The sequence below is a fragment of the Corvus moneduloides genome, chromosome 24, assembly GCF_009650955.1.
Source record: "Corvus moneduloides isolate bCorMon1 chromosome 24, bCorMon1.pri, whole genome shotgun sequence".
Lineage (NCBI taxonomy): Eukaryota > Metazoa > Chordata > Aves > Passeriformes > Corvidae > Corvus > Corvus moneduloides.
Window position 1 is genome coordinate 5,561,210 of NC_045499.1, and position 22,109 is coordinate 5,583,318.

Consider the following 22,109-nt stretch of genomic DNA (forward strand, 5'->3'; position numbering starts at 1 on the left):
TCATGTGAGGGGCAGCGGCGGAGCCTGCACGGGCTGCCGGGAGCTGTAGTTCGCTGCCTTCCGCCGGCCCCGGGCATGGCCACATCCAGCGCTGCACATGCCCCGCACGCCCCGATCCTGGTCCTGCACACCCCGATCCTGACTCTGCACACCCCGATCCTGGCCCCGCACACCCCGATCCTGGTCCTGCACACCCCGATCCTGGCCCTGCACACCCCGATCCTGACCCTGCACCCCCAGATCCTGGCCCTGCATACCCCGATCCTGGCCCCGCACACCCCGATCCTGTCCCCGCACACCCCGATCCTGACCCTGCACACCCCGATCCTGACTCTGCACCCCCAGATCCTGACCCTGCACACCCCGATCCTGACCCTGCACACCCCGATCCTGGCCCTGCACACCCCGATCCTGTCCCCGCACACCCCGATCTGGGCCCTGCACACCCCGATCCTGGCCCTGCACACCCTGATCCTGGCCCCGCACGCCCCGATCCTGGTCCTGCACACCCCGATCCTGACTCTGCACACCCCGATCCTGGCCCCGCACACCCCGATCCTGGTCCTGCACACCCCGATCCTGGCCCTGCACACCCCGATCCTGACCCTGCACCCCCAGATCCTGGCCCTGCATACCCCGATCCTGGCCCCGCACACCCCGATCCTGTCCCCGCACACCCCGATCCTGACCCTGCACACCCCGATCCTGACCCTGCACCCCCAGATCCTGACCCTGCACACCCCGATCCTGGCCCTGCACACCCCGATCCTGGTCCTGCACACCCCGATCCTGGCCCTGCACACCCCGATCCTGGTCCTGCACACCCCGATCCTGGTCCTGCACACCCCGATCCTGACCCTGCACACCCCGATCCTGACTCTGCACCCCCAGATCCTGACCCTGCACACCCTGATCCTGGTCCTGCACACCCCGATCCTGGCCCTGCACACCCCGATCCTGTCCCCGCACACCCCGATCCTGGCCCCGCACACCCCGATCCTGGCCCTGCACACCCCGATCCTGACCCTGCACCCCCAGATCCTGGCCCTGCACACCCCGATCCTGGCCCTGCACACCCCGATCCTGACCCTGCACACCCCGATCCTGACCGTGCACCCCCAGATCCTGGCCCTGCACACCCCGATCCTGACCCTGCACACCCCGATCCTGTCCCCGCAAACCCTGATCCTGACCCTGCACACCCCGATCCTGGCCCCGCACACCCCGATCCTGTCCCCGCACACCCCGATCCTGACCCTGCACACCCTGATCCTGACCCTGCACACCCCGATCCTGTCCCCGCACACCCCGATCCTGGCCCTGCACACCCTGATCCTGACCCTGCACACCCCGATCCTGTCCCCGCACACCCCGATCCTGACCCTGCACACCCCGATCTGGGCCCTGCACACCCCGATCCTGTCCCCGCACACCCCGATCCTGGCCCTGCACACCCAGATCCTGACCCTGCACACCCCGATCCTGTCCCCGCACACCCCGATCCTGACCCTGCACACCCCGATCTGGGCCCTGCACACCCCGATCCTGACCCTGCACACCCCGATCTGGGCCCTGCACACCCCGATCCTGGCCCTGCACACCCCGATCCTGGCCCTGCACCCCCAGATCCTGGCCCTGCATACCCCGATCCTGGCCCCGCACACCCCGATCCTGTCCCCGCACACCCTGATCCTGGTCCTGCACACCCCGATCCTGACCCTGCACACCCCGATCTGGGCCCTGCACACCCCGATCCTGGCCCTGCACACCCCGATCCTGGCCCTACACACCCTGATCCTGACTCTGCACCCCCAGACCCACCGGTGCACATCCCCTGCACACCCCGATCCTGGCCCCGCACACCCCGATCCTGGCCCCGCACACCCCGATCCTGGCCCTGCACCCCCAGATCCAGCACTGCACATCCCCTGTGTCCGCAGATCCTGCGCTGTGCACCCCCAGATCCAGCTTCATGCACCCCCAAACCTTGCCCCACACATCCCCTGCATCCCCAGATTCAGCCCGTGCAGCCCCGGCTCCAGCCCCGTGCACGCCCAAACGCTGCCCTGCACACCCCAATCCTGCCCTCTGCACCTCCAGCCCCGCGCACCCCCAGATCCACCTCCTTGTACCCCCACATCCAGCCCCATGGAGCCCCAAACCCTGCCCTGCACATCCCCTGTACCCCCAGATCCAGTCCCGTGCACCCCTGCACCCCCAGCTCCTTTTCAACCCCCAGACAAACAAAAAGACTCCACAATCTGCACTCCCCCACCAATGTATTTCAATTTTCAGACAAGGCTCCCCCATTGCTGGGATTTCTCCAAGGTCTCAAAGCCTGGGCATTTCTTTCTGCAATTCATGCTCCTTCCCTCAGCCCCAGGAGACCAGGACATGGCCCCTCCCGTGTCCCAGCACCCCAATATTCACCCCAGTGATGTGTGAAGCCACATTTGGGGTGGCTGCTCCCCAAACCCAGGGGCTTTGTTTTGGGATTCTGCACCAAGATCCTGCTCTGGGCGAGCTGGAGGCACAGCCCTGCAGGGAAACACAGCCCACAGCCACCAGTTCCTGCAAATCCAGGAGGGCCTTTTCTGCACCCTGGAAGGTGCAGAACCCTTTTGTCCCACGCAATCAGCAGACACGGGCAGGGGCCACGTGCCAGCAGCTCTCGGGGAGCAGGGCCTGGGTTCTGAATCCAGGGAGGGCCAGAACAAACACCTGGATTCCTGCTGGGAGCCCCCACAAGCTGCCAGGACCTGACCAAGGGCACGGCCGAGGTCACCTGGCACTCACACTAATCCCAGTTTGCTTCATGCCCAGCAATTTATTTGATTTTCGTAACTCTCCTATCAAAAGAGCTTCAGCCTGAGCTAAAATAAGCTCCAAAACCTGAGAGGGACCTTCAACCCGAAGGGAAAAACCACCACAGTCCACATAAATAAATGTCATCTTTATTTAACCAAATATAATTTATCCATTAGGTCGACATCTGTCAGTTATAGGAACTATAAATAATTAAGACAGTCTTTTTTTTTTTCCTTTAATAAAACAGTAAACCAGGATTTTCATCTGCAGGCAGCTGTGGAGTCGGCATGCATTGGAGTGCAACCAGTGGGAAGAGGTTTTGTTGTTTTTTTTTCCATCAATATTCCTCAGTTTTAAGTGAGGTTCTTCCCTGACCATTCCCCAAGCACACCTTTGACCATGTTTCATGTACAGACCCCCCCAGCCCCACCAGCCCTGACCACGAGAGGCAGATTCCTCCTGCAGGGAATCTTTTCCTGTGGAATTAAGTGGTGATGTGACACCTGGAAGGCCAGCAGAGTTTCTTTCTATGCACATAAAAGCTGAAGTGTTAATGGAAGGAAGTCCTGCATTTATTCCTCACCATCAGGCAGAAAAATCAGGTGAGCAGCTGAGAATATTCCAAAAAATATTCCAGGAGTCCCTGGGCTGAGAGTTCAGCACGGCAGGGACAGGGTTTGTTTTGTGGTTGGGTTTTGTATTTTGAGCACAGCTTTGGCCAGAGGAGATCTGTGAGAAGTGAGGGTGGGGAGAGGAGGGTCAGAGCTGCTCCCACACAGGACACGGAGCAAAGAGGAGGGGAGTGAGCCTGATGTTGGATTAGCAAGGGAAAAAGGGGAAAATCATCTCAGAAATACAACTCCTGCTCTTCTGAGGGGCTGAGAAGGAGCAGCCTGGAGCCCACCTCTGCCTCCTGCACACCACCAGCAGCAGGGAAGGGTTTCCAAAACTCCACAGAGGGCCTGGAGCAGCCGAGAGCCCTGGTTTGGATCCACCTGCTCCCGTGGACTTCCAGAACTCTGATCCTGACCCTCCTTTCCAACAGGGCCATCTCTAGAGTGAGCCCAGCTCTGCACCCAGATCCCTGGCCTGGGACAATGATCCTGGACTAACTTTGGTCACGATTTGCCCACCTGGGTGTGTGGTTTTTGCTGCGCTCCCAACACGGCCTAATGGGAAGAGCAGGAATTCGGCCGGCACGGAGGAGCTGAACAGCACAAAAAGCAGGATGAGAAGGAGCAGAGGAGGGAACCCTGCACTCCCTGTGCTCAGCCAGGGCTTCCCAGCTGGGCTGCAGCCCCAATCCCAGATTTTACACATGGGCAGGGGGGTTCCTGTGCCACAGAGCTGCACCGAGAGCCAGGGCTCCAGCAATCCAGCTGTGCCCGGATTTCCAGCTGTTTTCCAGCCGGCACCTGGGCAGAGAGAGAAATCCCGTGGATCCCACGATGTCCTTTCCTAACAGACACCACGAGCAAAATGCTCCTCCCCAGCTTGAAGCACCTCAGGCTCAGCTGGGGGAGGTGCTGGGTGGCTTCTTCCTGGCTGCAAGGGGCCCATCAGCAGCACTCAGCAACCGAAAGGAAACTTGGACACCAAAAACAGGAGCTGCTTTTCCATCCATCCCTCTGCACTGAGGAGAGCCGTGAAAATCGTGCAGCACAAGGAGACAGAGGGAGGGCTCCAGCAGGTCCTGCAGAGGATCTCTGGCAGGTGGGAGGGGGGGGGATGGATGGGGAGAGCTCCCAGCCCCCTTGGGTGAAGCTCAGAGCAGCTGAACTCAGCTCAGCAGAGGCAGAACCTGCACTCTGCAGTTTGGGGTGGGTGGCAAAAGGGAGCCTGGATCTGCCAGCAGAGCCCAGCCAGGGCCTGGGGCTCTCAAACAAGATCACTCACAGGAGCCTTCCTCACCATCCTCCTCATCCCTCTCCCAGAAACTCCCAATTTTTGGATGTGGGCCCAGGATGGAGCTTCAGAGAGCCAAGGCAGGGGTACTCTGTGCCCTCAGCCATGAGGTTGTACTTTGCTTGGAGGTGCCAGCTCAGTAAAACAAAGCTGAGCTCGACGCCCAGGGTTTAAAACGCTTATGAAGCGAAAAAAGCAGCCCTTCACCTCGAGGGAGTGGAGCAGGGGAGGCTCCCTGCATGATCTGGCTGAGCAGGAACTTCACTGGAACCTTGGTTCAGACATAACTGCTGTGAAAATTGCACTTAGTGATTGTCTCGTTACACTTCTGTTTGTTTGTTTGTTTGTCCTTCCTAAAACTAGATATATCCTCTGTACAAACTCAGCTTGAAATATAAACCATGTAAAATTCCCATTGAAAATAATGAGAATCCAGTATCAAAGATGAAGTCTCAAGAGAGACGGGGTGGGAGGAGGGGGAAGCAGAGAGAGGCAAAGGGGGGAGGAAAAGAAACAACAAATGGGAAGAGGAGGAGGAGGAGGAGGAGAACTGTGGGAAGGGGGGAGTGGGGAGAGTTAATCCCCAACATCGGAGTCCCGGTCACCGATGAGCCAGAGGACGTGGAAGCTGAGGGCCAGGAGCCCTGTTCCAATCAGGTCCCCCAGAGCTGTCAAGTATGGGATGGAGAAGTTGTCGGGATCCAGGTCCCTGCCCCACATCCAGTGCACCATCCAGTCAGCGATGTAGAGCAGGATGACGACCTGGGGGCAGCGAGGGAAGAGCCACGTCAGCCACAGCTCCTGACCCCTGTGATGCCAGATCAGCTCTGCCTGGCTCAGGGAAGCACAACCACATCCCAAAAAACGGGGCTGGAACCACGTTCCCAGTGCTGCTCTCTGCAGCTGCATCCCCGAAGCAACGAGTGCAGCACGAAGAGGAGCTGGGGAGTTTCGGTGGCTCCCTGAGCATCCCAAATCCTCTGTGTCCCTCACAGCCCCTGCCTGTCCTCCTTCAGCTTCCTGTCACCACCCAGTTTGGGCTTAAACTGCCACCTCATCACCCACAAGGCTCAATTTTGCACCTGAATTTTCAGCTCTACCCAGAACAAGCTTGAGGAGATGTGGGGCAGAGAGGGGACTGCTCAGGCATGGCCAGCAACACCTGGCTGCCAGAAATAAAACAGTAACTTCTGGGTTTTTAGAGGAATTTAAAGGAGTAACTTCTTTAAAGGAATAACTTCCAAAGGAGTAACTTTCCAGCCCAGCAGCTGGAACTGCCAAAGTGGGATTTTCTCCTCCATCTGCTCCAGTGCAGCAAGAGGCTCATGTTGGTATTTAAAGACACGAAATCTGCAGTGGATCCTCTCAAGCTCTTGGTCACAAGAGTCATCCCTGTGGGCTCCCACAGCTCCAGGAACTGCCAGGGAAAAGGGCAGGGCAGGGCACACGTTCCCTGCAAATTCCACACCCTGTTTTCATCACCAGGCCTTTGCAAATTGCCAAATCACCCCCCAGGACGGATTGAGAGGGAAACACTCTGGCTATCTTAAGACTTAAAAGAGACAAAAGGCAGATTCTAAACTCCTCAAGAACGGTAGGATGGAAAAATGGTGTGTACAGGTGTCCACAAAGGAGTCACTCAGTTCTGCCTGGGACCCCTGTGCCCAGCACAGGAATCTCTCAGGCAGGGCCAGGGTTACTGCCCTGTCTCTACAGCTCCAGTGCTGAGCAGGTCCCCACTGCAGGTGACACCAGTGTGCCCTGAGCCAGCCCAGCCCCTGAGGGGTTCCAGCTCACCTGGAGCAGTGCTGCTGTCATGTAGAACACGATGAAAATCAGGGTGAGCGTGGTGTGTCCCCCCTGCATGGAGCTGATGGTGTAGAGGAAAACCAAGTGCCCGGGCACCACCAGGAGGAAGAGCACACGGGCAGAGCGGGAGTTCACGTCTGCAAAGGGGACATCAGGCCTGATTTAGACCCTGGAAGTGTCCAAGGCCAGGCTGCACAGGGCTAGGAGCAACCTGGGACAGTGGAAGGTGTCCCTGCCACATGGCAGGGGTGGCACTGGATGGGCTTTAAGGTCCCTTCCCACCCAAAGCGTTCCATGATTCCATGACCCAGGCTGTCAGGGATTCTGGGGTGTCTGTGCAGGGCCAGAAGCTGCACTGGGTGATCCTGTGGGTCCCCTCCAGCTCAGGACATTCCATACCCACATTTCCCCACCCAGCAGTGCCCTGTCCCTGGGCACAGGGGCTCTGCCCATCTGCAGAGGGCAGGGAACCCCCAGCCCCATCCCGAGCCAGGAGCTGCCCCTGAGCAGGGCTGGGCCCCCCTGTGCTGTGACAACGTTGCAGCCACTGCCACAGGGAGCTCAGCTGGCACCAAGCCCTGCACCCCCACGGCTGCCTGGGGTACCTGAGCTGAAGAAGGTGCTGCAGGGGCTGGGGCACTTCCGAGGGGCCGTCTCGGGGCTGTCTCCAGGCACCCCACTCATGTGCAGGTAGGTGGAGATGCGGCTGGCCTGCACTGCCACCAGGTTGCCACCCACACCTGCAGGTCACAAACAGCACTCAGGTGATGTCCCAGACACTTCCAAGAGCTCCTTTCAAGAGCCAGCAGACCTGGAAGTGCTGGAATTATGTAGGACAGTGTATTTTTGACCCCAATTCCGCTTTTGCAGGATGTGAGGAGCTGCGACAAAGCTGTGGCTTTTCCCCTCAGGCCCCTGAGTGAAGCTGAAGCAGTTCTGTTACTGCAGCTCAGGGTGGAAGAAATATGTGAAACAAAAATGAGGAGTCAGGCACCGAAACAGACACAGGAAGTTCAAAACTATTATTTTTCACATGAGGCACAGGGAAATTGTGAAAGCCACCAGCACAAGATGCACTGGCTCAGAATTAACTCCACCCATTGCAAAAAAACAATTAAAAAATGAGTTTCCCTGGTTCATTAGGCAGAAAGGAGGTGAAAGCTTTACACCAGAATCGATCGGATTTCCTGACTCCGAGGTGCAAATACAAATCTTTGTGTTACCAGGTGCCACAAGGCAAACATTTTGGAAGACAGGGGTGTTCCACCAGACAGGAGGAATAAGAAAATGAAGAAGTCCCTGGAAATGTGTTTTTTTAGGGAACAGCCTCCCAGGCCTGTCAGTGAAAGGGTGGCACAGGGGCAGCCAAACCTGTGTGCCCCCAGCACCCCAAAAGAGAACGATTGCCCTTAACCTGCCTGAAATCCCAGACAACTCCACTGTTTGCCAGGAGCTGCAGCCCCAGGGCGGGGCAGGACTCACCATTGATGACTGGTGTGAAAACTGCCATCCCAGCAAAGTTCGGATCCGACACCGTCCTGTCCAAAATCAGGCCCCCGACGCTGCAGGGGGAGACCGGAGAGGTCAGTGCAGGAATAAGGACACAGAGGGAGGCTGTGTTTGGGGACAGGGACAGTCCCACCTGCTGATGGCCATGGCAATGATGACAGGCTCCCAGCCCGAGTAGAGCACCTCGCGGGTGGCAGAATTCCTCTTGGCAATGACGATCCAGATGGGCAGCAGGGAGATGAAGAAGGCGCACACCAAGGGGTTCACGTAGGCTTTGCTCTCTGGGCGGGGGGGACAAGAAGCAGAGAAATCAAGGGGAAGAAGCAGCAGAGATCTGAACCTCAGGAGCTCCAGGAAGGGCAGGGAAACGCCTGAACTCTGCAGGCCGTGGGGTTTCCCTCTCACAGGGGGTGAGCTGTACTCACAGGGGTGACAGTAAAACACTTGGATCTGTTTAGTAACAGATCTGAGCGGGATCCTTTCAATTCTAGCTGCTCATCCCCACTTTTCCCACTCCTGGGCAGGATCTCCCAGTGCTGCTTCACCCCTGGATGAACCTGGCTGAGTCACATCCCTGTGTCCTGGCTGCCAGGGAAGGAAGGCGGAGGGGAAGGAGGAGGAAGTTGGGGAGTCTCCAGCTGCAGCCCTGCCCTGAGGATCCCCAGCTGGAGCTGACAGCACCGCAGAGGAAATCCCAAGCTGCCTTCTCCCACTGCTCCAGCCCCAGCCTGGCACCTGGAAGGGGATAACCTCTCCCTGAGCACTCAACCTGGAGAGGAGGAGGTGTGCAAGGCAGTGAGAAGGTCCAATCCCTCCCTCACCTGACCTAGGCCCAACTGAAGGAGCTCCAGAGCGGGAATCCTGCACACCCCAAGAACAGAAAGGGCAGAGGAGGAGGGTGAAATGAGAGGGAGACGCAGCCCGCGCAAGGACCAGGGAGAGACAGAGGCCTTCTGCTGCTCCTCACCCAGCTCCTTGTACAAGCCCCAGCTGATCCCTGACAGCAGAGCCAGCGTGATGAGGTCCCCCAGGCTGGCAGCAATCGGTGTGGCCACGTTGTCAGGATTGATCCCCATCTTCCTGGAGCCGATGATGACCCCAATCATAATCATGCCTGCAGCCAGAAAGAGGGAAAAAAACCAGGATTCGGCCAAGGGGAGCTTAATATTTCAGGAAGAGATGCACAGAGGGGGTGAGCCTCACCCAGAACAAGGGAGGCAATGAAGGCAGTGGCCACGCTGCTGGCACACAGCAGGACAGCGTGGTCGATGCTGAAGTGCCCGTCTGGGATCCATCCGAACACCACGGCTGCGATCGAGGCCAGGAAGCCAACCACAGTGGCCTGGACCTGGAAATGGAAACCAGAGGGTCACCAAGACACCAAAACAGCCCCAGGGTGTGAAGAGAGGTTGCCCAGAGAAGCTGTGGCTGCCTCATCCCTGGAAGCGTCCAAGGCCAGGCTGGCCAGGGCTTGGAACAGCCTGGGATAGGCGAAAGTGTCCCTGCCCATGGGAACAAGAGGAGCTTTAAGGTCCCTTAAACCACTCTATGACTTTATTCTGTGAGTCTAAGAGGAAAGCACCACCTAGGGGGATTAGAATCCAGCATGGAAACACCCAGTCCAACCTGCAGGGCCAACGTGGCCGGGGGACACACAGGTGCCACCTGCCTCCCCATCAGACACAGAACACTGACACTGAACAGCAAAACCCAGGCACTTAAACCTCCCACACTGCCAAAGTTGGGCTTGCCCCAGCTGTAAATACTGCCCTTCGCTGTCCTCACCTGTATCAGAGCCATGTTCCCCGTTATCATCTTCCAGAGCTCTTTGGGTGTGTCCATTTGGCCAATATTAGCCTGTAGGAGGAAATGCGACACCATTAAAGACTGGCAGCACTTCACACCCGAAAACAGCCAAATTCCTGTGCCAGGAGCAGGGGAGGACCTCGAACCCTCGGCTCTTACAGGGGAGTAATTCAGCAGAAAGGGGAAGGTGAAAGGGCATCAACATCAACCAAAAATCTGACGGGAATATTGCAAAAGCAGCGAGATCTCTGTGTCCTGCAGCCACACACTGCATTTCTCGTGGAATTCACTCCACTGCTCATCCCGGGGGTCAAGCTGCCCCTCAGGCCAGCCAGGCAGGAGGGGCCAGGGGTGCAGAGCCTCGGGTCAGCCCCTGCTCCCACACCGAGCGAGGCCGGAGCAGCAGCACGTGGGGCACAGCTGGCAGCACACCCTCCTGTCCCTGATAAAAGCTGAGCAAACAAGGCTGGTGCCACGTGGGGACAGGGAGAGGAGCGGGAAGCCCTGGCACTGGGGTCACCTGGCACCGGGAGAGGCTGATGAGGATAACCAGGAGATGGAAATTGCTTTAATTCCTGGCATAGGATCCAAAATAACGCAGAGGAATTGCTGCAGGGCACGGGCTCTGCTCCTCCCTCCCACCTCCCGGGTCTTTATGGGAAGAATGGATATGTTTCTATCCAATTTCCATCATTAGAAGCTGATGAATTTAGGAAATAAGGGAGAGGCTCAAACATTGGAGTGGGAAATGCACATTGGAGGTGCTGCCTGACAGCACCAGACTCGTGCACAGCAACACAGCAGCGATTTCCTCCTCTCAGGTGGAAAAGAAAACAAGCAAACCAGAAATAATTGATTAATTAATCCCCCTGCTCTCCTTGCTGGATGTGTTGAGAGCTGCCAGCTTGTTTTATTGAGATGCCCCCATCTCTGGGGCAAATCATTCTGGGCAGAGAGGAGGAAGGAATGGGGGGAAAGCAACAAAAAGTTGACTGGAGCAGCACATCCAGCACAGGAATTTGAGCTCCATATGAAGCCTGACCTTAAAATTCCAGCCACATGGCAATTAGGCTGGGATTAACATAACCTCGCTGTAGCCACTGGCAATGGGATTTTAATCCTTTAACTAATGGGGGAGTTTTGCCTCTTAATTGTGAAAGGAATTTCTGAGGCGCCTTAAAGCAGCACTAATTAGAAACCCAAAGTCTGAGAAACCACTCCAGGCTGCTTCCCTGTGGGGAGAGCACGGGATCCACACCGGGAAGCTCCGGGCAGAGGGGAGCTCCCTGCGCGGGCCTGGCACCAGAGATCCTCCTGTCTCACCAGGCACAGGCACGTGGAGGTTGGATTTGGTGATCTTGGAGGTGTTTTGCAGCTTTAACCATCCTGTGATTCCATGATTTTAAGGAGGCTGAGTGCGAGGAGGCAGCACAGGAGGGGAGGCAGAGGCCAAAGCCTGGCTCAGGGTCAGGAGGGGACACCACGACAGGAGCTGGTGGGTGCTCCCTGTGCTGGTGTCCCCGTGACCCTCCTGCAGCCACCAGGGCAGACTGGGCAAAGTTCTGCATTCCTGACTTTCCACAGTCTTATTCCTCTGCCAGAGCTGCCCCAAAGCTGCTCCTGTCAGCCCCAGGAGGGGACACAGAAGTGCCAACGCTGCCTTTGTCCCAAGCACTCCCCCTGCCCAGCCCATGGCCAGAAGGTGGCCAGGGCCAGGAGGGAGAAGGTCCCCGTGTCTGGGACAGCAAGGATCCTGTCATGGTCCCAACAATGGAGAGGGAATAAAACAAAGGGATTTGTTTCCCAGAGCGAAGGGGTGAACAAAGCTCAGCCTCTGTCCCTGGCACTGCAGCCCAGCTGGGCCCAGCAGCTTTGTCTTCCCCGAGCCTGGGCAGAGGAGCCTGAGGAGCAGAGTCACAGCTGGAATCTCCAAAGGGAAGGAGAGGAGAGGACCTGGGAGAGCAGATCCAGAGAGAGACCAGCCCAACCACGCTGTGCCTTCTCCTGCTGCAAGGGCAGGGCTGAGAGCAAGGGAAAGAGCCAAGCAGGGTTTGTTCTCCATCCCTCCACCTCAGTGAGCCCTTCCCAAGCAGCTCTTTGGGCCGAGGAACATCAGCACTTCCAAGGGCAGGAGCAGGCTGCCTCCTGCAAGGGCTCCCCTCAGGAACTCCCAGCCCAGAGGGTTAAAATCTCCTGGCAGCAGGCAGAGAACACCCTGCAGCTGGAAGATCCCAAGTTCCCACCACGGGGACGTAGGGACATGAGGCAGGAGGTGCTTTGCAGAAGGAGGAGTGTCCTTGTCCTTGTCCTTGTCCCTGCCAGGAGAGGCTGTGGGTCCCTCTCCAGCCCTGCTCAGCTCCAGGGCAGAACACTGAGACACAGAGCAATTCATGGGCAGCTGGACTAACACAGGGCTCTGAGGAGCTGCCAGAGCCTGCCCCAGCCCTCACGGGCCTCAGGGATCCTCAGGGAACAGGCAGCTCCCTGTTCCCCAGGACCCAGAGGGAATTCCAGCAGGAGGAATGCCCAGCTGTGATCTCCATCACTTCAAGAGCCTGTCAATCCCCTCGTGAGCTCTCACTGCGAGGTCCCCTCTGCTTTACAATTGTCCCCAGGCTCTCTCCTTGCCCTGGCTCCTGCCAGCCTGCTCTGGTGACATTCCTGCTCCCAGTTCCTGGTGGAAAAGCCGGATCCCAGCCAGCTCCCACCCTGTGCCCCCAGGACCCGAGCAGCCAGCACTGCACGAGGAAGTGAACTGTCAGCAAAGCTTAAGGACCATTAATCCTTCAAATCCCATCAGCCCAGCGGGATGAAAACACCTTCCCAGCACGCTGAACCCCAGGCTCTGGTGTCTGTTGTCACTGACACAGGGAATTTTGGGAATTTTGCCTGCCCATCCACCACCCCCACACACAAACCCCTCCCAGCCCTTCCCAAAGCAGGTACCCTCAGCTCCCTGGCCACTCACAGCTGTGGACAGGCGGGATGCCAGCGTCATCTCCAGGTTCCCCTTCAGGCCCAGCAAAGCAGGAACCAAGATAAACACCTCAGTCACGTATTTGAAGACGTCCCAGTGCTGCAAGATCAAAGCACATTAAATAAAACCATTAAACAGAACTGTGGTTGGTACCAAGCTTTGCTCCAGGCTGAGTGTCACCCACTCATCGTCACCTCTGGCACGTGGCACTGTCCTGAGCAGACATCCCAGTGCCCTCCCTGCTGCCACACTTGGAGTTCTGCAGTGGTTTTCCCACTTCTGCCATTTGTAGCAGTGACCACATGTTCCTGCTGGGCTGAACAAACAGCTCTGAGCCAGCAACTTTCAGTGAAAAATCCCCCAAAGAGCCACCACTGACAAAATGTTTACACACCCAGAGGCCAAAACAGGGAAAGATGGAGAGGCTTTGCCCAATACTTGCAGTTTTTGGCAGATTCGGGTGCTGAAGTTCGGTCAGCCTCAGCTGAGAGCCTTTCCTATGTGTGTGTCATGCAAATATAAAAATACAGATATATTTTGATCCAAACCCCAGCCCACTGAGGCCACCTTTCCCTGCTACCTGTGTTAGCTCAGGCATTTCCCAACTCCTCTGGCTCTCCAGCTGCCCTGGGATGAGGGACAGAGGCAGCCATGGTTATTTAGGAAAAAACAAAGAGTAACTGCAGGGTAAGCAGCCTTACAGGCGAGCAGCTGAAAACACAACACCACTCCAAAACCCCTCAGAGCCGCATTTAAAAACACCCCTGTGAGCCACCCAAACCTCACTGCCCCGCTTTTATTGCCAGGGTCCAAAATCTCTCCTGTTTGCCACTCTGCCTGGCTGCCACACTCCCTAAAGGATGCTGAGGAGCAGAGGAATCCCAGCTGGGGCAGTGCTGGACGTGTTGAACGTCCCTCTGCAGCTTTGTGCCTGCAAATGTCACCTGCAAACGTCATCTGTGCGAGGCTCCAGCTCTGCCAGAGCTGCCCTTGGCAGTGCCACCCTGCCAGGCTCACCAGGGATGTGGATTTCTCTCCAGGACAAGCAAGGCCATCAGCAGATATAAATCGCTCTACCTGCCTGCCTAACAGCTTCCTGTGAGGAAGGACTTCGGTTATTCTTTGTTTGTTTTTCCATCCTTCACCCCTGAGCCAACAAGCTGCAGTTTCCTGGTGCTTTGCAGTGCTGCACTCCCTTGAAAAGTCGTTGGGGAGAAAAGCAGAGGCAAACTTGAGATGGGTGAACTGGGACCGTTTTCCTTCATATGAAAAAGGTGTTTCCCAGTTATAAAAATCCCCTTAAAGTTTCTGACAGCTTGGTAAAGCAAGGTGAGAATGGAGAGGCCCTGGCACAGGCTGCCCTGTGGCTGCCCCGTCACCAGGAGTGTTCCAGGCCAGGCTGGACTGAGCTTGGGGCACTCTGGGGCAGGGGAAGGTGTCCCTGCCATGGCAGGGCTGGCACTGGATGGGCTTTACGGTCCCTCCAATCCAAAGCATCTGGGATGTTGTGCCAAGCTGACTCTCAGGGACACAGATTAGATCTGCTCGGCTTTTTCATAACCACAACCCTCTCCCTGCTGGAGGATGAGGCTCCTGAGGTCACCCAGGGAGGTTTGGAGTCCCCACCCCTGGAGGTGTCCACGGACGTGGCTCTCAGTGCTCTGGGCTGGGGACAAGGTGAGGATGGGGCACAGCTTGGATTCGACGATCCTGGAGGGATTTTCCAGCCTAAGTTCTGGGATTCTGTGTGATTTGAGCTCAGTACTGAGATTCTGAATCTGAAATTCTTCACCCAGCACAGGCTGTGCCTCCTTTAAGACACCTCCAGGAGCAGCCAAGCTCGGCTCTCCCCAGTCTATTTTTAGGAGACTCTGGGACGATTTTGCTGCGTGTCCAGCGGGTGAATCCCTCACTCCAACTTCCCTTGGCAGGACCCAGGGCTCCCTCAGTGATCACCACGCTGCCACTGCCCAGCAGGACGAGCTGGGTGTCACCAGAGCCACCTAACGAGAGGAACATCGTCATTAGCCAGGCTGTGCAAAACCTTCCCGGCTCCAGAGTTCCCAGAGCTCACAGGGGCAGGATCAGGCACCAGTTCCAGCTCTCCCTCACCTCGTCCCAACCCTGAATTTAAATTAATAATTTGTAAATTTAACTTTAGGGGAGGCTGCACTGCAAACTGGTGCCAGCAGCAGCCGTAACTGGAGCCTGCTGCAGCAGCTCCCTGAGCAAGACAGGGCTGCTCCTGGAGAAAGGAAGAAAAGCCATCTTCGGGGAAGGAAAACAAGGAGATTTCTGCAGAGCTCAGCAGCTCGCTCGCTGCAAAGAGCAGGACCCATGGGCTCCTGCCAGCTTTCTTAATATAAGATGTTATACAACACTGGGCGTCTGTGGGGTTCCCAGGCCTTGGTGGCTCCTGCAAGGAACAAAGCTCCCTGTGGAGAGGATTGCCCACAGTGTGGCTCCACGAGGACAACCAGAGCCAGGCTGCTTGGGGAAGTCTGAAAAAAAACAAACCCAACCCCAAAAAAAGCCAAAAAAAAAAAAAATAGAAGGGAAAGAGAAGAGGAAATAAAAATTTCAGTTCAGGACATGGAGCCATTAAAATCACTGTAACAGCCCCTCTGAAATTTGGAAGTAAGCTGTTTTCAGGGAGGCAAACACAGCAGACAGGATCCTTCAGGCTCTGCCCAGGATCCCAGTGTGTCCCACGCAGCACTGGAGGGATGAACTGGACCTCGATCTGCTGGAGGCTCTGGGAGAAACATCAACCCCCAGGTGCTGCTCTGCAGCTCCCTCCCGGCTCGCTGCCTGTCCAGCCCATCCAAAGAACCTCCAAGGAGTCTGGAAAACAACGATCAGGGCTCTGCTGGGAGAGGGGATTGTGCCCAGGGTCCTCCAGTGCACACAGAGAGCAGCTGGGGCACTCACAGGTACCAGCTCTCCCATCCCAGAGCTCAAACTCTCCTCCTGAGAGGCAAATCCCAGGGACACATCAATGGGACAGCGTGGCCAGGGCTGCTGCTTTGCACAGCGGGGACACCAGTTCCAGCGGGATCATCAGCCTGGTGATCCAGAACGGGGGGCACGGAGTGCACGGAGCCCTCCAGCCGTCCCCAGCCATCCCAGCAACGGGGCTGCAGCTCCACACGCTCCCTCCTTCCACCCCTGAGCCTCTGGAGCAGCCCCCAGGAGCAGCCCCTGCAGCCGAGCTTCCCTTCCCCCTTCCCCACCCTACGGCATCTCCACGGCTCATTTAATCCCCAGTTAGAGCTGCTGGCAGCACAGGCTGCCCAGTCACAAGTTGAGCTGCTGTGGGACACGGGAAGGACAAAGTTTTATTCGTAAGGGCCATAAAAATCAAGGCAGGAGAACACAGGGCCGAGCCGCAGCCTCCCGGCCCTGCCCGGCCACAGGGGCTGAGCCTTCTCCAGGAAAAACTTTAGGTCGGGTTCAAACTGCTCTGGGCAGCTTCCAGAGGAGCCAGGCCTGAGTTTGCAGGGACCTTGTGAAGGGAAAACATGCTTGAAATGTCTCTTTTTCAGAAAACGATTCCGGTAAATCTCTCCCGGATTAATTCACCCCGTCTGGCCTTTCCTGTTTGGAGTCACTTCCCAGCTCTGCCCACAGGTTCCACCGAGAGAGGCTGCAAGGATGACCAGAGTGCTCAGGCACGCAGGGAAACTGCTGCTCTGGGCAGGACACCACGGGGAGTGTCTGTCTGACCACCCACAAATCCCAAAAAAACCCCTCTGACTTACTGGCAGCGGGCTGGGCTGACCCCAGCTGCCAGCAGCTCACGGGGCTGACATTCGAGCCTCGCTCTGCCCACACCACCAGGGCTTGTTTACCTCAGCCAGCGAATACAGAGGCTCCAAGCAGAGCATTTTTGGTTGCCCACAGCTCCAAAATGGCTGCGTCCCCATCCAAGGGAGTCTCACAAACCTATGGATGAGCCCAGCTTTGTGCCTCAGGGGTGGGAATCAGCTCTGCCCAGCCTGTGGGTCAGGGCAAAGGAGAAGCTGATCTGCTGCCAGACATGCATGGAAAATGTGGTGGAGACCAGCACAGGAGCCTCGGTTTGCAAAGGCACCATTCCCACATGGAAGCACAACCAGGCTGTCACACTCCCACGGCGCCACCTGCCACGGGGAACACCTTGGTTTTCATCTAGAGGCAACTGCCAGCTCCCTGCCGGCCTTTCCTAAAAATCACCTCCACAGCCCTCTCAGGAGGAAAGCTCCGTTAGCCCTGACATCCCTGGATGTCTCAAGAGCACAAGGAAGTGGTGCAGGAAGCTCTGGAATGAGCCACACGGTCTGGCACACACTGAGAGAAACATTAACCTGGCTGGCACGAGCCTGGAACAGCAGAGCAAACACCCAAGGCGGGAAAGGGACAAGAGGAAGCAGAACCCGGGGCTGGGGTGTCACCAGCCAGCAGCAGGGAAAGGATTGATTTCCAGCTGTGATGCACAGAGTGCTCTCAGTTCCCAGGCAGTAGCATTGGCTTCACCTTCTCCTCTGAGCCACAGCTGGGCAGGGGTTCCCTTGGCCTCTCCCTCCCTCATTCCACACTTCCCCGAGGGCTCCTCAGCTCCCCCTCCCCAGCCAGCACACCAGGGAACTGTTCACCCCCCTCCCTGTTGCTGAAGCAGCCTTGGCATTCCATTATTCCATAAAGCCAAGATCTACAGAGCCAGGATCCAGAGCCCAGCGCCGGGCCAGGGGAGCAGCAATCCTACCTGCACAATGTCCAGCACCATTCCAGCAGCGACTGTCCCAAAGCCTGCCAGGAGGAACGGGAAGAGGACCTGCAGCCCGATGGAAAAGGAGGTCTCCTTGAGGGGCGAGGCGGGCTCGGGACCCCGGTCCGTGCTGGTGTCATCGCTCTCATTGCTCTGGCTGCCATTTTCCAGCAGGGCATCCTCTTCCCTCACCCCTTTGGCGTTGGCACGGGACTCCAGCACCACCACTTCCACCCCGGTGCCATCGGGTCCCAGGAAATCCGCGGGCTCCACGCGCTGCCCGCGCTCCGGGCTGGTGAGGCAGTCCCCGGGCACGATGGGCAGCACGGCCCCGTTGGCCTGCGGGGTCTCCTTCTGCTCCAGCTTGGAAGTCATGCTGCAGGACCGGCTCTCCTGACCCTCCGCTCAGTGGGCCTACAGCCAGCAGCTGTTCCAGAAGGGATCTTCTGCCAGCAGCTTATCCAAATGGCCTTTCCAGCATCTAGGAGCGACCTCTGCCAGCCCTGCTCGCCCGCCCGGGAGTGCAGAGCCTGCTCCTGCAGCAGAGATCCCCATCAAGCAGCGTCCAGGGATGGGGGACACGGAGCACGGAGCGAGCAGGGACACGGCAGGAGCTGGGAACGGCAGCAATTCCCTCTGGTTCTCCTCCTCTCCAGCGCCGTGTGGTGCAGCAGCCACCGGGGCAGGATCCAAGCTTTCCTCCCTTGATGTGTGATGCCTTAGTGCATCTTTTCCCAGTTTTTTTCCAGCAGCACGGCTGCTGTGATGGGGCAGAAGGAAAACCAGATGAAGTAAAGAACACAGAAGCTTAAACACTGAGCACTGGAGCAGAGGACTGGCTTTTAGAGATGATCCCACTCAGGCTCTTCTTGCTACCAGGGCTTTGCCACTTCCTCCAGTGGCACTGTCCCTCTGCAGAATTCCAGTCTGAAAGCTCCTGAGGGCTTTCTGCCAGAACAGCCAGCGATTCCAGCAGGCTTCAAGTGTCACTGCCGTCCTCCTCCTCCAGAAGAAGAATTTCTCACCCAGCAGCACGAGGCAAGCACAGTTCTTACTCAGAGTAGTAGCAGGTCCCCAGTTAAGGTTACTCACGGAGCTGGGCAGGCTGCAGGGTGGGGGCTGGCATTTGGGCAGCCTGCGATTTAACGTGGTTTTCCAAGAACTCGTCTTTCACCTGCAACACACGGGAGGAAAGCAGATACTCTGTGGGGTCCTGTGCAGCCCGCATAGGCAGCTCGATCCGCTTCCTCCGACAGATGCTGAGGTTCAGCCTTCGCCGTACCCCGAACTATCCCTTGGCTGCTCTCCCACAGCCCTGGGCACCCTCAGGACTTGTGCCGGGGGATGCGGGGGCAGAGCCGCCCTCTGAAAGGGGCACCCAGGAGGGACCCGCAGGACGATCCCCGCGGCCGGGGCTCCCCCCGCCTCCCGCTGCCGCAGCGCCGGAGCTGCCGCAGCGCCCGCAGAGCCCCGCAAGCCGCCACTTCCAGAGCGATCCCCGCGGGGATGCGCGGAGCGGAGCGGAGCTGCCGCCCAGTCGGTCCCCTGGCCGAGCGCCCGTGTCCCCGCGATGCCGCTGCCCGTGTCCTCGCGGTGTCGCTGCCCGTGTCCCCGCGGTGCCGCCGCCACCCGCCCGTGTCCCCGCGGTGCCGGTACCGCCCGGTGCCGGTCGCTCCCCGCCCGCTGCGCACCCGCGGCTCCTCCGCCGCCCCGCGCTCTGCCCCGCCGGGCCCCGCCCCGCGCCGCCCTGACATCACCGCCGGCCAATGGCGGCCGTGCCCGCCGCGCCGCGCCGCGCTCCCATTGGCCTGTCCCGCGTGGCGTCACGCCCGGCCCCGCCCCCGGCGTGGAGCGCGCCCACGGCGCGGGGCGGCCACGCCCCTTCGGCACCGCGGGGGCGGGGCCGGGGTCACGTGCGGCTGAGTCCGCAGCGGGCGGGAGCGGTCAGTCCGTCCCTCCGTCCACCCTGCCGTCCATCCTGCTGTCCATCTTTCCATCCGTCCTTCCCTCCACCCTGCCGTCCATTCTTCCATCCATCCTGCCTTCAGTCCGTCCGTCCATCCCTCCATCCGTCCATCCTTCCGTCCATCTATCCACCCACTATCCATCCGTTCGTCCCACACTCCATCCATCCCTCCATCCATCCATCATCCATCCATCCATCCATCCATCCATCACCCATCCATCCCACAATCCATCCATCCATCCATCCCTCCGTCCATCCATCCATCCATCCCTCCATCCATCCCTCCATCCATCCCACAATCCATCCCTCCATCCATCCATCCATCCATCCATCCATCCATCCATCCATCCCTCCCTCCATCCATCCATCCATCCATCCATCCCACCATCCATCCCTCCATCCATCCATCCCTCCATCCATCCCTCCATCCCTCCATCCCTCCATCCCTCCATCCATCCTCTCCCCCCCGTGGCTTTACCTGTTCTCACCTGGGCTGTGGAGCTGAAGGAAAGGCACGAAGAGCTGGGGATCCCTCGCTGGGGCAGCCTCGTTGTGCGCCCTGGGGACAGGGGGTTCACAGGTGGCCAGAGCTGCCCCGTGATCCCAGCCCCAGGGGTGCGTCCACGGACCCCCCTTGGATCCAGGCCAAGGAGCACCAACGTGCTCAGTGGTACCCACTGGATTTCAGGTCTCTGCCAGGCTGCTGGAGCTCAGAACAAAAGGTCAGGAATATTGTCACGTACACTCTGCCTGTTTATGCCAAACTGTCTCACAACAAATAAATAAAGAGCATAAAAACTCCTGCTACAGAGGTCAAGTCCTCATTGCTCTGTAGAATTCTGTGTTCCTGAATGAAACCAGCTCTTCTGATTCATGCTTTGCTTTTATTTCCCTTTTTTTTTTTTTTTTTTGTGGTCATGAGTGGAAATTCTGACCAGTTGTTTTTCCTTCCTGCCTTTCCTTTCCTCCCAGGAAACAGTCAGCAGCGAGTTATTACTCAGAGTGATGACGTGACCCCCAGCTCGAGGCCTTGGAGACAGGTTCTGGGCCAATAAGGGTGGCTGTGACACAGGAACGTGTGTGGGGGGAAAGGGGAGGGCGGCACAGGAGCCGCATTCCCGCATGGATACAGGGATCAAGCGTGCCTGGAGCTGGTGACTTCATTTCTGAAGGAAAACGAAGCAGCTGTGGGCAGTGGCAGTGAGGGATCCATTGTGACCCAAAGCTGTGGGCTCTGCTGCTTCGGTTCTGTCTGCTCCCATCAAGGACTGGGCACAGAGAGGTGCTTTCCTGAAATATTTGGTGCTTGGGAGAAGAGGATGGCTGGAACATGGATGGATCATTAGAGAAAGCAGCACAAAGGTGGCACTAAGGGACTTTTTATATGGGCAGAGAGTGACAGGACAAGGGGCGATGGCTTTAGACTGATTGAGGGCAGGGATAGATGGGATTTGGGGAAGAAATTCCTCCCTGCGAAGGGTGGGCAGGCCCTGGCACAGGTTGCCCAGGAAGTTGTGGCTGCCCCTGGATCCCTGGAAGTGTCCAAGGCCAGGCTAGACAGGACTTGGAGCAAGTGGAAGGTGTCCCCACCACAGCAGGGGGTGGAACTGGGTCCCTTCCAACCCAAGCCATCCTGAGATTCTGGGATTTCAAGGCATGAGGAGCCTCTGGGGTCGTTCCACTCATTCTCAGGACCTCCACCAGCAAAGAGACCTCATGGAAAACTTGAGACATCCAGAACACATCTCAACTACAGCCACAGCTGACTGCCATGCTCCAGCTGGGACTGGAGCTCCAAATCCAGCCTCCAACCTGGCCTCTGTTCTGCTTTGTCCGAACAATCCTGGCTGTAAGGCTCTGCTTCCACCTTCATCTTTCCTTCCTGACACGGAAAATCCATCCATCCCTCCCCCGGAGCCTCCACTCTTCCCTCACCTCCCCAAAAACAACGTGCACCCAAATGTGACCTTGCTGCTCCCCAGCTGCAGGCTCAGGAAGCAGAAGTGAGGGGACAAAAGCTGCCTGAGACAAGAAAACAGAAATAGATAAAACCCCCACCAGCGAGGCTGAGATCAAAAAAGCAGAGGATGAAAGGGCAGGAAACGAGTTTCCAATTGCAGGGAACAGGTAGCAAAGGCAACAAAAATGTTTGGAAAGGAAGGAGTTGACCACTGAGCTGTGCTGGATCGTGGAATGTCTCGTGGAATGTCGTGCCCATGTGTTTTACAGCAGCCACGTGATTCTGGCACTGTTGAACTGCCCAGCTCTGGGCCAGCACTCAGGAATGGCCTCTGGGGCCGCTTCCACAGGAGAATCCAGCAGAATAAAAGGGTTTGGCCAAAGTGACTCAAAAAATCCTAATACTGAGGTGTCAGTGCCCGGAGAGGTGCTTTTGCTCCACCACTGCCTGGATCTAAATGGGGTCCCAGCTGCTTCTGACCAAGGATCCTGAAGGAACTGGGTTCTTACTTCCTTCCGAGCAGGAATCTTGGCAGGAAAACAAACCTGAGCAGGTTATGGAGCAGCACTTGCCCCTTCAGATGTCACTCCAGAGCAAAGCAGCTCACGAGGGCAGGCAACAA

At 57.7% G+C, this 22,109-nt stretch overlaps 1 protein-coding gene across 4 annotated transcripts; it reads right to left on the minus strand.

The window, feature by feature from the left end:
* Positions 1 to 2,938: 2,938 nt before the first annotated feature.
* Positions 2,939 to 20,371, minus strand: SLC41A1 (solute carrier family 41 member 1). Of its 4 annotated transcripts, none has more exons than XM_032133210.1 (11): positions 20,016 to 20,371; positions 17,559 to 18,735; positions 12,806 to 12,913; positions 9,817 to 9,888; positions 9,235 to 9,379; positions 8,999 to 9,145; positions 8,165 to 8,312; positions 8,005 to 8,084; positions 7,128 to 7,262; positions 6,511 to 6,659; positions 2,939 to 5,475 (listed from the first exon to the last, which is right to left on the minus strand). In XM_032133210.1, the coding sequence occupies exons 2-11, from the start codon at positions 17,934 to 17,936 to the stop codon at positions 5,290 to 5,292; spliced, it is 1,548 nt and encodes a 515-aa protein (XP_031989101.1). In that variant the 5' UTR covers positions 17,937 to 18,735; positions 20,016 to 20,371; the 3' UTR covers positions 2,939 to 5,289. The 4 variants fall into 4 exon arrangements, with proteins under 4 accessions (XP_031989101.1, XP_031989103.1, XP_031989100.1 ...); XM_032133212.1 differs by having other exon boundaries at positions 20,006 to 20,371; XM_032133209.1 differs by lacking the exon at positions 20,016 to 20,371 and adding an exon at positions 19,253 to 19,298.
* Positions 20,372 to 22,109: the final 1,738 nt, after the last annotated feature.